General features: G+C 31.9%; 1 protein-coding gene across 1 annotated transcript; it reads left to right on the top strand.

Annotated features, from left to right (window-relative positions):
* The first annotated feature begins 956 nt into the window (after nt 1-956).
* On the top strand, nt 957-6,912 carry LOC123205989 (R3H domain-containing protein 1-like). The gene is made up of 5 exons (XM_044623078.1): nt 957-1,480; nt 3,000-3,729; nt 4,863-5,232; nt 6,198-6,586; nt 6,675-6,912. Exons 1-4 carry the CDS (start codon nt 1,210-1,212, stop codon nt 6,243-6,245), a joined length of 1,419 nt encoding a protein of 472 aa, XP_044479013.1. The 5' UTR covers nt 957-1,209; the 3' UTR covers nt 6,246-6,586; nt 6,675-6,912.
* Nucleotides 6,913-13,576: the final 6,664 nt, after the last annotated feature.

Genomic DNA, 13,576 nt, shown 5'->3' with positions numbered 1-13,576 from the left:
TTGAAGCAATATCATGTTATATTATACTACTATAATATTTACAACATAACCTATCTAATTTTTATTATTTTACTTATTATACACAACTATAATTTATTATATAAAATACCAATTTAATTTATAAGGGTAGTTTTGGTATTTATGGGGATATTTGAGGCATTTTCGTTTAAATACTTTAATATAAGGGTAATTATTTTAATTTTCCTAAAATATCACATATAATTGTATTATTAATAAAATAATAAATATTGAAGCAATATCATGTTATCCTATACTACTATAATATTTACAACATAATCTATCTAATTTTTATTATTTTACTTATTACATACAACTATAATTTATTATATAAAATATCACATATAATTATATTATTAATGAAATAATAATGATTGAAATAATAGCAGAAATAAATACCTCGAAATGACAAACTTTTCTCTTCTCGCCTGAAATCTTGAATACGAACTTCTTTTCTCTCTTTAGAAATCTCTCTCAGATATGTTAAAAATGAAGGAAGATATGTGGTTTATATAGAAATAGAAGAGGGGTAGTTTTGGTATTATTTTGTGACATTTTTGTTTAATTACCTTAAATTAAGGGTATTTTGGTTTAAACTACAACATTTGGGGTAAATTTGTTTATTACCCTTAAATAAAATAATAATTTAATTTAGAATAGTAGTTTTGGTATTTATGAGAATATTTAGGACATTTCCGTTTAAATACTTATAAATAAGGATATTTTTGTTTAAACCTCAAAATTTGGGGTAAAATTGTGTAATACCCCAAAAAATGGGGTAATTTTTTTAATCTCCCTTCAGAGTTTCCTTAGTTTCAATCAAAACAAGTCCCAGCTCGTTCTCCGACCCAAAAATCTTCAAAGCTGGTTGTAGGCCAGGCCCGGCCCTGCCCAGCCCATCCCATCCCATTCCAGCTCCGCTTGCTTCCTTGCACCATTGTCAAACTCAAACCCTATCTGCCTTTTTGTCTTCCTGAATGTGTAGATTGAGAGATCATCACGTCTACAAACACTTTCTCTCTCCTCTCCTTCTTTCCCTCTAACACCCGTCATGATATTCTTTTTCCACACAAAACGTCGTCTTATGTTCCTTCCTTCTCCTCCGCGTCCTCTTCCTTAATGAACGATTTTCCTTCTTCTTCAACAATTTCAACACCCTAATCTCTTCCCGCTCTTTCTAATTGTCGATTAATGGAGGGCTCTGTGTCCGACGATCTCGGAGCGCCGGAATCGTGGGAGGTCGCCGATTTGGACGCCACCATGACCCGATTGGGCCTCTCCTCCTCTTCCTCTTCTAACCTCGATTCCAACTCGCGCCGTCAGTTCACTGAATCAGGTTCCGGGTTGAATTCGAATTCCTTGACGTCTTCTTCTTTACTTGACAAAGTCTCCGACGACGTTCTTAATCAAGTTGACCAATTCCTCCGTGAAGCTCTGCAAAACCCTCGCGAACGCCTCTCCAGTAAGTTGCTTTTAACTAGCTTCGTTTTTTGACGAGATTTAGGGATTATGTTCAATTGTAGGTTTCTCTTAGTAATTATTTATTCTTGTGGTTTGTGCTTATGATGTTATTGCACTAGTTGAATTGCGATAATGGTGACCTTTGCTTTTTTTATAAAATGGTATTTCTGTGTCTCCATTCGCGATTGGTTTGGTAATTGATGTTGCAAACATGATGCTATGCGTGGTAAATGTTGCGAAGTCTGCCTTGTAGTAGGGCTAATTTGTTGGTGTGTCTATTATGTTTGGACCATTCTTGGTACAGGAGCTGGGGTTTTGTATGGGCGACGATATAATCTTCATTGTGTAAGGTGGCTGCTATGTTGGATGGATGTGCATTACTTTGGGATGGTAATTGCTGTCTGCTTTATTTGTCGTTAGCTCTGTCTTGGGATGGTTGTGAGACCTGTGAGAAATGAGAATGGGTTGATAAAAATAAATTTGGAATAAGAATTTGACATCACATGGGGTACGCACAATCTTTTGATTGAAAATGCAATGACAGGTGGCTTATGCGATGGCTGATGGGGTGGAGGAAATATTAAAGCAATACAAAACAAGACAAGTTGAGCATACTTTTTCGTTGCTGGAGATGGAATTAACATTTGATTCATGGCAATTTATTAAAACAGGAAAAGTTGGTTTTTTGGAAAGTCTATTGGGATAGGGCAATTTATTAAAAACAGCAAGGTGTTGAGAGATATTAGTGCTCATGGTGGGGAATTATTTACTGTTACATTGTATAAGTGAATTGGATTGAGCATAGCATACAAAACTTAGATAAAGTAAATTAGGATTAATTAAGGCTTATGATTTTCTTCTTGATCTACATGATGGAGAGAATAACATATAGAAATAGATGGACTAAATCTGAAAAAATATATGTATAATCCTGGGATGGGCTAGTAAGTAGATTTTTAGGAAGATTTCTTATTTTTACATCTCTTAATTTTATTATGGGTATCATGGGAAGAGTTTGTCTGTGCTATAAGTGTGAAAGTTAAAGACAGTGGAAAGAAAAGTTGAAAATTATGCAATGGCCTCAGTTGCCATGAATTTTCTTTTCCCCCTTTCCCACATGACTCACCCCATGGAGTTTACCTGTGAATCCATTGATTCTGAATTGTTGGATCAGTGGCATGCAAGATGATTAATTGTTTTTTTTTAACCTGTTGTGAAAGGTGATTAAATTTTTGTTGAGTATAATCTTTTGACTACAATGGCTTTTGGACCTGGGATGAAGTCAAGAAAGAGCAAGTTCATAAACCAATGATACTATGTGTTCTGATTGTAATGTATAGTTTGATTGTCTGCTTCTTATAGAAATTATTACATGTTTGTTAGCTCAAATATGATTTTCACTTATGCTTTCTTTGGATGAACAAGAAATTTTTCATGTCATTCATAGATATTGTGTTCATTAGCAAAGTGGTATTGATTTTTCTCTATTTATGATAAAGAATCTAATCTCTTTTGTTCAGTTCTGCGGATGGAGCAAGATGTTGAAAAGTTCATTCACAATCCTACTCAGCAGCAATTAGAGTTTCAGCAGCTGCCTACTTCATATTTACGCTTGGCTGCTCACCGGGTGGCACAACATTACTCATTGCAGTCAATGGTTTTGTTAGACAATAATTTGCCTGATGGTTCTAATTCTAGAATCATTGTCCGAAAGACTGCTGAGCTCACTCTTCCTGTGATTCGCTTGGCTGACATCCCTGTAAATTTACCGTCAGATGAAAGTGTTGGGGCTGTAAAGGTTGCAATCAAGCAAAGGCCACAAAAGAAATCACAAACTGCCAGTAATTCGAGTTCAAATTTGATAAAGTCAAATGGTTCCAAAAGTGTGGAGGAAAGAAAAGAAGAATACAATAGGGCCCGTGCGCGGATATTTAACTCTAATAATTTTAGTGGTGGTGAAAGTAGAATATTGGACAATGAAACTAAGTTTCCGGATGGTCCCTTGGGAGTGTCTAAGATGGAAGAAAAGTCCGTTTCTGGAGCTTCTGGTTTAAATTCTGGTAGAGGTTCAGCTGATTCTTCTACTGGTAGGGGTTCGGTTGATTCTTCTACAAGTAGCAGTAGACCAGCTAGAAGTAGGGCAGAGAAGGATCCAGTTGTTAGGTATAAACCTAATAATAATAGGGTAGCTATCTTTCGGGATCGCGAAATTGACCGCAAGGACCCTGATTATGACAGAAGCTATGACAGGTATTTTTTTTAAATTTATTTTTAAGTTTATAGTATGTTTGGTTGAACTTTCTGTTTAATTCCTGAATAGAACAATGAAAGAATAGCATTTGCCAAATTCTTTCCACATCTGTTTTTACCTTCAAATTGGTATGTGTTTATTTATGGATTAGTACAATCAACAAGGGCATTTGCTTGACTGTCCATCGTGACAATGATCTCTCAAACTATATCTGCTGTGAATGTTCTAAGAGTGATGCTACACTTACAAAGTTGAGATCTCAATTATTGTGGTTGCTGACATGACAACATCGTATTCACTGTAGGATAATATGAAGCAATGTTATCCTATAAGTAATACCGTGTCTTTACATCTACAACTACATTACATTGAGATTCAAAGTTGGGTTCATAACTTTATATATTTAGCATTACTGATGTTGTTAAGGTGTGATAGTGTTGCCCTCTGGTCGTTCTCTCTCTTTTATTCTTGTCGATCTTTCTTTTTGCTTTTTGTCAACTGAATATGTGGCTTTGTAATGATATATATGTTTCAAAAATCAGGTCTAGGCTCCCAGTATGCTGTTGATTTGCAAGTTGCAAGTGTCCACTTAGAAGCACGACATAGTCAATTTTGCCTTGAAAATACTGTCTTATTATTCATTCTATGATTTTCTGACTACAATAAATTTTAAGTCCTGCTCTTGGACTTATATCTTTACCTAACTGTTTGCTCATCTTTCAGCCTTTTGGTCTTTGATTTTTCATTGGTTTTTGGTGAGATAAATTTTTGAATATTCAATATTGTTATCGAGCAACAACTATGAAAGCTAGTGACTCAGAGCTATTATTTAAACATAAATTCCTAGAAAAGGGGATGGCTCATTGTTTGCATGACAATAGTTTGATTAATTGTAACTCTATCAAAATTTCAAAAAAGAGAACATAATAGTGTTTGATGAAAATCCTAAGCTTCATGGATGTTTATGAATTTTCATATTATATTGCTGGAGTTTGTCCTCAACTTTTTAATGGAGTATCATTTTGAAAACCGTGTTTTTTGGGTTGGATTAGTCAAACAATTGTGAGCATTTTTTTTTTTTTTAAAACTCAGCATACATATTATTTCTTATCTGTTTTTCTTAATTTTTCAGGTATATGCAAAGATTTGATCCTGGGTTTGGATTCAATAGTGCGCCATACTCTATACAGCCTATGTACACCCCTGCTTTGACCTATAACACTGAATTTCCTCAGCTTGGATCTGCCCATAGGCCACAGATTTCTACTGAGCACCAACCTCATCCACTTCCTCAACATCTTCCTGGGCCATGGGTTGCACCTTCAACCCCTGCTGGACTTAGTTATGGTCATCCAGAAACAATGATGACACCATTTAGTCCAAATCATGTTGGTGCACACTCTGGATCTGCCATATATATGCATTCTACACAGTATCCTTCTCAACGCCCTGGAATGCCTTTTATCCATCCTCATGATCATGTTCATCAACCTTTTTCACAGGTATGACAACTTCTGGAGCTTTCTTTTTCTTGTGAGATGACAACTATTGGATTCTTTATAGGGGACCAGACATCTTTGTTCTCTCTTTTTTATGAGAAACACTGAAATTTTATATATGCCAAGAATGACTTTCATGGAAGTGAACATGCTGTACACACTAAAACTGGGGTGTATAGACGACAAAAGCACTTAGATTGCTAGTCAGGAAACGGATCTCATCAATTATCCAAGCCCTACTAAAATCTTTAAGTTACAGAACCTTACTGTGCTAAAAATTGGAGGGGGGCACAAAATTGAATTTTTTCTCACAATAGCAGAACCTCTTTCCAGTGTAGACTCCAAAAGTTTTTTCTATTTGTTTCCAAATAACACAATAAATAGCTCATCACTTGGCAATCCCACAACATGATGGCCTCATTTCTCCATCCCGAGTTGAAAACAATGTGAATCGAAGAACAATTTGCCTAGGATGCATCCTTGAGGGTCTAAGAGCAGCATTGATCTCTTTGTTTGGATGATGTTGTCGGCACATACGTACATAAATACATACATGTGTATATACACATATTTGGTTGTGCAATGGTCCAAGCTATGAATTTCGCATCACAAGGACCTTTAGTGTCTTTTGTTGATTACTCAAAGAAAGGAGCATTGGGCTCATCAGTCACCACCTTTTTGGCAAGCTGTCTGTGATCCACATGTGCTAGCATGGTGCAAGAGTTCTAGCCCTGCACAGTGGAGTAGAATTTGGTTGGCAGTAAATGTTGATTATGTTCTCCATAAAGTAACTACGTATAGTTGTGATAACAAAAGAATGCATCCTGTATATGTAACTTTCCTTTGGATATATCTTTTTCTTCTGCTAGTAAAAGAATTCTTTTATGTGCTATCTTTGAAACTGAACTGATCCTTTGAATATTCTTTCAGATCTTGAATCATAATTAACTGTTGTCGTGCTTGTGCAGTCTCAAGTACAACCCGATGCAACTTTTGGATTAGCCCGGCCCCGATGAGGGGCTTGGGCCATGCCTGCGCCCTGCCAACCAGTATGTGAGCTTGAGTTATGATGGGCAGACACTGGAAAAGGATATCCCAGTTGGCAGAAGCGCAGGCATAGAGAACCGAGGTGGACTGTGTAGAACCTTTTTTAAATGGACTGGCATTGATACACTCCACCATTCTCGGTTTCTCACCTGCAGGTGTCATCCTTACAGAAGGATGAAGAAGCTCCATGGCTTGAAGGATCCATTATTTTGGATCTGTCGATAGCTCTATTTTCCCCATTGATGATGGTGAACGGAGCTTTGATCAGAAATGTGGTAGCTGGTAACGCGTGCAGTGATTTGAAATTAAGGTATGACCACCAATTTGATTCAGCCTTTTTATTTTTCCAGTTATTTTCTTATAATATAAACGAATATTCAAGTTTCACCCCATTGCAGCATCAGGAGGAGCAGAAAAGAGAATATGGTTGAAGGATCATTGTCTGGGAGTTGAGATTTGGATTTGGTGCCATATTCGAATGGTGAGATGCTTGCTCAAGATGCTTTGGCAGAAACATTTCAGTTTCTTGAAGGAAATATTAATGATAAATTGGTTGGAAGTTCATTGCAAAAACATTGTGATTCTTGATTAATATGTATGAGTTTTGGGGGTTAACGGATATCCTTATTGACAACATATCAACAATCGTTTAAAGAAAAATGCATAACACTTGAAAGGGTAACAAACAATTGTGTTTAAAAAATCAAGATTAATATGTGACACTTCTTTAGACAATCCATTTGGTTTTGCAATGAGACAAATGTTTAACTCTAGATATGGTCAACAAATAATGCAGCGCCATATGGTTAGGTATGTTATCACGGTTGATCCACCTTTTTTTTTATATAGATGATATAATATTAAAATTGTTTATACAAAATAATGTTTAACTATCATTTAAAAGAGTTCTTGGGACTACATTAAAATCTGATATAATTAGAAATTTTGAAAGATACTGATAAATAAATTAAGTAATTTTAATAGTGTTATTTCAATGATATCATATTTATGGACATCTAATCTAATAATTAAGTTTTAGGGTATATTTTTGCTACAACTCATTCTATTAATAATTTAGATTGTCAATTAAAAAACGTATAATATGTTTAGAGTATTAAAATATTTATCTAGCTAACATTTTTAATGAATATAAAATTAAAAAACTTTTATTACATTTGATAATGTCGAATTAAACAATAGAGTTAATTGGTTTAATCATGTATCATTTAAGTTTACCTTTTGATGGGAAATAATTTCATGTTAGATGTGTTTATCGTATTATGAATTTAATTGTATAAAAGAAATGAGTCTAGTAGGTAACAGAACAAGAACAATTAGATATGCTATAACTTATATTACATTATCTCCTACTCATTTACAAATATATCATGCTATCTATAAACAAATGAGGTTAAGAAGAAAAAATTAAAAACTAATGCTAAAATTTGTTAGAATTCAACCTATCTAATGGCAAAATTTTGTGGAGAATACATAAATGCATTTACTCAATATATTAATATACGACCGAAAGATCCTAAAAGCTTTATATATTTGACTAAACATGACTGAGAAATTGATTTTAATTTAATTATTATATTAAGAACTAGTAAAAAATTTCGCCGATCAATGTTTAGAAATATACTTTTAATGATTATTTTCTTTTAGTTAATGTTATAAATTTATTTATTTTTATTGAGAATATAAATAATTAGTTGTTAAAATTATAAAAAATAGTTATTACGATAGGATATCATCGTTTTGTTATTTCTCCTCTTATTAACACTTTTTTTTTTTGATAATGATAGTATTTAATGTTTAACCTAAACTATTAAAAAAAATAAAGTTTTATTTTTAATTTATTTCTTTAATGATTCTTTTCTTTACTTTGTTCAAGTATCTCCCACCTTATACATATTTTTTACTCAAAAAGTACCAAAAAAAGATTCAGAAAATGGAAAACTGTTGAAAAAGGGAAAGAAGAGTTTTGTGCAGAATTTGATACTCTCACAACTTTCTTACTTAGCCATCTTTATCATCCTGGTATGCACCACAGAGAGACTCAAAATCAAGGAAGACCCCCACAACTTCAACATGTTAAACATCACTGTAGAAGTTATAAGGTGAAGAGATTATTGATTTTGAACAATAATTTCTTTTTTCTTTTTTCTTTTTGGGTTTTTATACATGTATATAAATTATGATTTTCTAAAGCAACTTATATGGCTACTTGTAGTGCATATACGAACGTTGGGTTCTCTACAGGGTACAGTTGCAAACGGCAATTGAATCCTGTGAGTTCATGCAAAGACAGTTCGTATGGGGTTGGTTGGAAGATGGAGTACTGGTGGAAAATTGATACTCATTCTTGTCATGTTCCATGGAAGCCTAAAGAAATCCAACATGCATGGTGGAAAAGCTTTCAAGAAATTATATATGTATAGGCTTTCAAGCTTATCCTTTAATTTTTCGTTTCTGTTTTTCTTTTTTCACTTGTTTCAGGAAAACAGATAATTAAATGGGTAAAATTATTAATTTGCTCCTCAAATTATTTTCACAATAATGTTTGAACAAGACTAGTCCCTAATATGAAAACTTATACATATGGGTATCGTAACATCCTCATTTAATAGTTTGAGCCACCATCACGGTTTTGTTTTTGTATTCTATAAGACAAAATGTTTTTTGACAATTGAAAAACTCAAAAATTATTTAAATAATATTATTTTATTTATTATAACGGTATAATATTTATATATATAATATCTTTGGTATGTTTTGTTAATATTAGATTTACATAAAAAGTGTTATAACTATAATACCGGTCTTCCAAAATCTTTTTTTTTTTTTTTTGGTATTGATCTTCCTAAATCTTAGAAAGTAAGGATTCTTCCAAAGGGGCTCTAATAAACTCCTGACTTTCTTTTTTAAAATTTTTATGGTCAAACCTTATAATATCAAAGACCAAAAATGTGACATAGTATAGTTGATTAAATTCAGGTCAACTTTTTAGCAAGAACATTTCTTTATTTAAATATTCAATTTAGAGATGATTTTAATTTTATCTAAAAATATTAATTTTAGGGTTGTCCTAAAAAATTTAGAATTTATTTTTAGGGATATTTTAAGTTTCTTCTTTGTATGATAATTTTATGAATGATTTTATTTTTGTTTCGGAATGATAATTTTAAAGGACAAAATTTTAATTTTACCCCAAAAAATGTAAGATTTATTTTTAGAGATAATTTTAGATTTTTCCCAAAATGATAATTTTAGGGATGATTTTATTTCTATCCCAAAATGATAATTTTAAAGGACAAAATTTTACTTTTACCCCCAAAATTTAGGATCATTTTTAGGGATATTTTTAGTTTTGTCCTAGATGATAATTTTAGAGGATGAAATTTTAATTTCATCATAAAAAACTTAAGATTTATTTTTAGTTTTGTCCCAAAATGATAATTTTAAGAATAATTTTATTTGTCTCAAAATGTAAATTTAGGGGATGAAATTTTAATTTCTTCCCTAAAAACTTAAGATTCATTTTTAGAGACATTTTTAGTTTCATTCAAGAATGATAATTTTAGAAATGATTTTACTTTTGTCCCATAAAGATAATTTCAGGGGACAAAATTTTAATTTTTTCCCCAAAATTTGGGATTCCTTTTTGGAGATATTTTTAGTTTCGTCTAAAAATAATAATTTTAGAGGATAAAATTTTAATTTGGGATTCATTTTTAGGGACATTTTAGTTTCATCCCAGGATAATTGTTTTATAGATGATTTTATTTTTGTCTTGGAATGGTTATTTTAGAAGATGAAAGTAACAATTTTAGGGGGTGAACTTTTAATGTCGTCCCAAAAATCTTTGAATTTATTCTTAGAAACAATTTTATTATTGTCTCAAAATATAAATATAAATATAAATATAAATAAATTTATTTATTTATTTATTTTTGCAGTGATGCTAATTAAGGAAGGAATCTGAATATTTTGTTAGGTTGTTTCTACTCTGTTTGGCTAAAAAGATTGAAAGCTTTGCCTTCAACTGACTAAATATTCTTTTCATGGACTGATTATAATTGTATATTTATTAAGGAAGGTGACTTAAAATAAATTAACTTATTTTCCTTAAACTTAAAATCTTCTTCAACTTATTTTCCTAAATGATTCTTCTTCTTCTGTTTAATAATTTAAATGAGTTGAATTCGATTTTAAATTTATCAATTTAGATTTAAACCAAGTTAGAATTGATCATAATTTGAGCTTAAATTGATTTAATTCGAATTAATCCATGCATCTATGGGTAACATTATAACTCTTATCCTCATCTGTACAAAATCGCAATAAACATTCTTCATCTGTACAAAAACTTCATTGAAGTACAAGCTTCATAAAAAATTACATAGAATATTCTGTTAAAAACATTTTAAAAAAATAGTCACACTCATTTCTAGAACAATCAAATCATGGACAAGAATTCTTATTTAGAAATGGAGAAAAGTAAAGAAAATATAGAAAAGATAATTTTCATCCCTCTTATTTAAAATAAGAAATTACAAAGATATTTATACAAAATCATATTCTGGCTAGTTGTATAACTCTAATGTTAAAAAAAACAACAAAGGAGAAAATAAAGGATAAAAATATGAAGAGTTAATAAAAGATAATCAAAGAGATAATAAAGGATAAAAATACAGAGAGAATAAAGATAATTAATACTATCCTAATTTATGACTCTAATCTTGGCCATTGACTTGAGTTATTCATTCCTTTTCACTGTTTCTCAAGCTGAAGGAAATAGTTGAATATACTCCTAGCTTGTCATGAAAATGTTGAAATGGTAGCTTGGGCAGTGGTTTAGTAAAAATATCAGCTATCAAGTGACTTGATGAAACATATCTAGTAATAAGTGATCTCACAACAACTTTCTCACTCACAAAGTGGTAGTCTATCTCAATGTGTTTTGTTCTTGAATGAAACGTAGGTTATATTGTCATATGTAATGCACTCATGTTGTCACAAAATAATTGTGGTGCTTCAGTGAGTTGAATTCCAATATCTTTGAGAAAAAAAATTATCTATGTGATCTTTGCTGTTGTAATTGTCAGATTCCTATATTCTGCCTCTGCACTTGATCTTAAGATGGTTGTTTCTTTGATGACCATGAAATGCAATTTGCTCCTAAGTATACACAATACCCCATTGTGCTTCTTCTAGTTGTAGGACATCTTGCCCAATTTGCATCACAAAAAGTATATAATTTTAGTGGATTTTGAGATATAAATTTAATGTCATAGTTTATCGTCCCTTTGAGGTATTGTAGTATCCTCTTAATAGCTTGCATGTCCCCTTCATTTGGTTCTTGAAGTTTCTAGCATACTTTGTTTATAGCTTGCACAATGTCTAGTCGAGTATAGGTTAAGTATTGTAGTGCACCAACTAGACTTCTATATTCTTAAGTATTTACTCTTTTTGAGTCTCCAGACATTGATTGAGATTTGAGTGTCATTGGGGTGTTGAAGTGTGAACATTCTACCATATGAGCATAGAGAGAAGACAAGGTCGACGTCAGTTCAATTTTAGACAAAAGATGATGTCAAAGAAGAAGGAAGAGGTTGCTAGATTTTTGAATAATTTGAAGTTAAAGAAGAGTGGTTAAATTGAAGTTTTCAAATGTTTGGAGGGTGGCTAAAATGACAAAAAGATGAAAACCCCAGGTTTAAGGGGAAGGGAGAATGTGACTTTTCAAAGTTAAAAAACTTTAGATAAAAATGAAGTTGTTAGTTTTTAAAACATGAGGAGAAAATATAATGAATTATACATTTTTTAAATGTTATTATTAAAATGACGATTTACCCTTAATTATAACTGAAAATTTTAACAGATTTTGGTTTATAGGTGAGATTTTGGGTTTTTTGAAATCTGGTGAATGTGTATTTGTCTTTGCATTAAACCTTGGGTGAAAAATAGTGCTTTGGCCTTCCAAAAAATAAAGTAAAAAGATGCACAATCTTGAACCATTAACTCCGCCATTAATTGCTTTTCCTTAATACAAGTTATCAATGAAAGATTTGTGTTTCTGGTACAAATAGTTAAACATGTAGATGAGGAGAAAAAGAGTTAATATGTACAGTTGGACTCCTTAAATTTGCCAGCAGATTTCTTGGGATATTTCAGTCTTTATAGTCGCCACTCGCCAAAGTGAGTAATTAAACATCCATTTCAATAGCCAAAAGTGACAGTAGGGGTATGAGTGATAATTTCCAAAAGTCATTTATATATTTATTGAACTTTTGCCATTGTGAAATTTTGCAACATGACCACACATGGACTCTCAAAGAGAAGCTAAGCCAGCTAACAAGAAATTGATCTACACATTTTAACTGGAATTGATTAGGATTAAATTACTTTACCACTCCAGTTAAAGTCTCAGTTTTTCATAGATAAAAGAACAAGGTTCACAAAACCTAGAAGACCTAAGATGTCCAAAAGCTATAATTCACTTAATCGAGTTCAAATGATCACGGGCTATCAAGCCTCCTATATGGAGAGTCAAGAGAGGTCGACTTAATTGGAAAATCTGAAAAATCTTGGCCCAAACCGATCAATAGACACGACAATAGGTTGTGTCAAAGTGTGGCGCACCGTGCCAAACCCAAGGCTCGCATAGTCACAAACTTTTGTGTCTGGTTGGTTTGCAAAATTATATAGGCCCACAACACGACCCGTGCTATAATGGGTTGTGCTATGCCAAACCCTTAACGAGTCACCCGCGAACTTTTGGCTAGTTGGCCAGATAATTATATATACTTTTTTATTTTTTTCAATTTTTTATTATTTTTTGTTATGTTTTTTAGATTTTTCATACTAATCTTTTAGTTTTTTTTTTATAAAACTAATAACAAATAATTAATAAATTTAGATTTGCAACATTATCTTTTTGTTTTCTTATAAAATTAATAATAAATTTATGGGAAATTGAAATTTTTACCCTTTTTTAAACTGTGTATACATATATAGCACCCATCTCAAAACCTAAACAAAAATACTATAACAGTATTTCATTTTTCCAAAATACCCCATTGATGTAACTTCTACATGCAGAAAGAAAGAATCTATTTCTTCAGCCTTCCAATGAGGAAAGAATCTCTACAGTATGGGAAAAACGATTTTTCAACAGAGAACATATGTGATTGAACAATAAAACCCGTGAGAAAGTTATTATAAAGGATTCAAATTGGACACAAAAGAGGAGAGACGAAAATTGGTAGATTTATTTAGAGAATTAACATTTATTGCA

This window comes from Mangifera indica, unplaced genomic scaffold, assembly GCF_011075055.1.
Source record: "Mangifera indica cultivar Alphonso unplaced genomic scaffold, CATAS_Mindica_2.1 Un_0021, whole genome shotgun sequence".
Taxonomy (NCBI): domain Eukaryota; kingdom Viridiplantae; phylum Streptophyta; class Magnoliopsida; order Sapindales; family Anacardiaceae; genus Mangifera; species Mangifera indica.
Note: the sequence above shows the minus strand (reverse complement) of the source record. Positions and strands in the feature narration are given on the sequence as shown.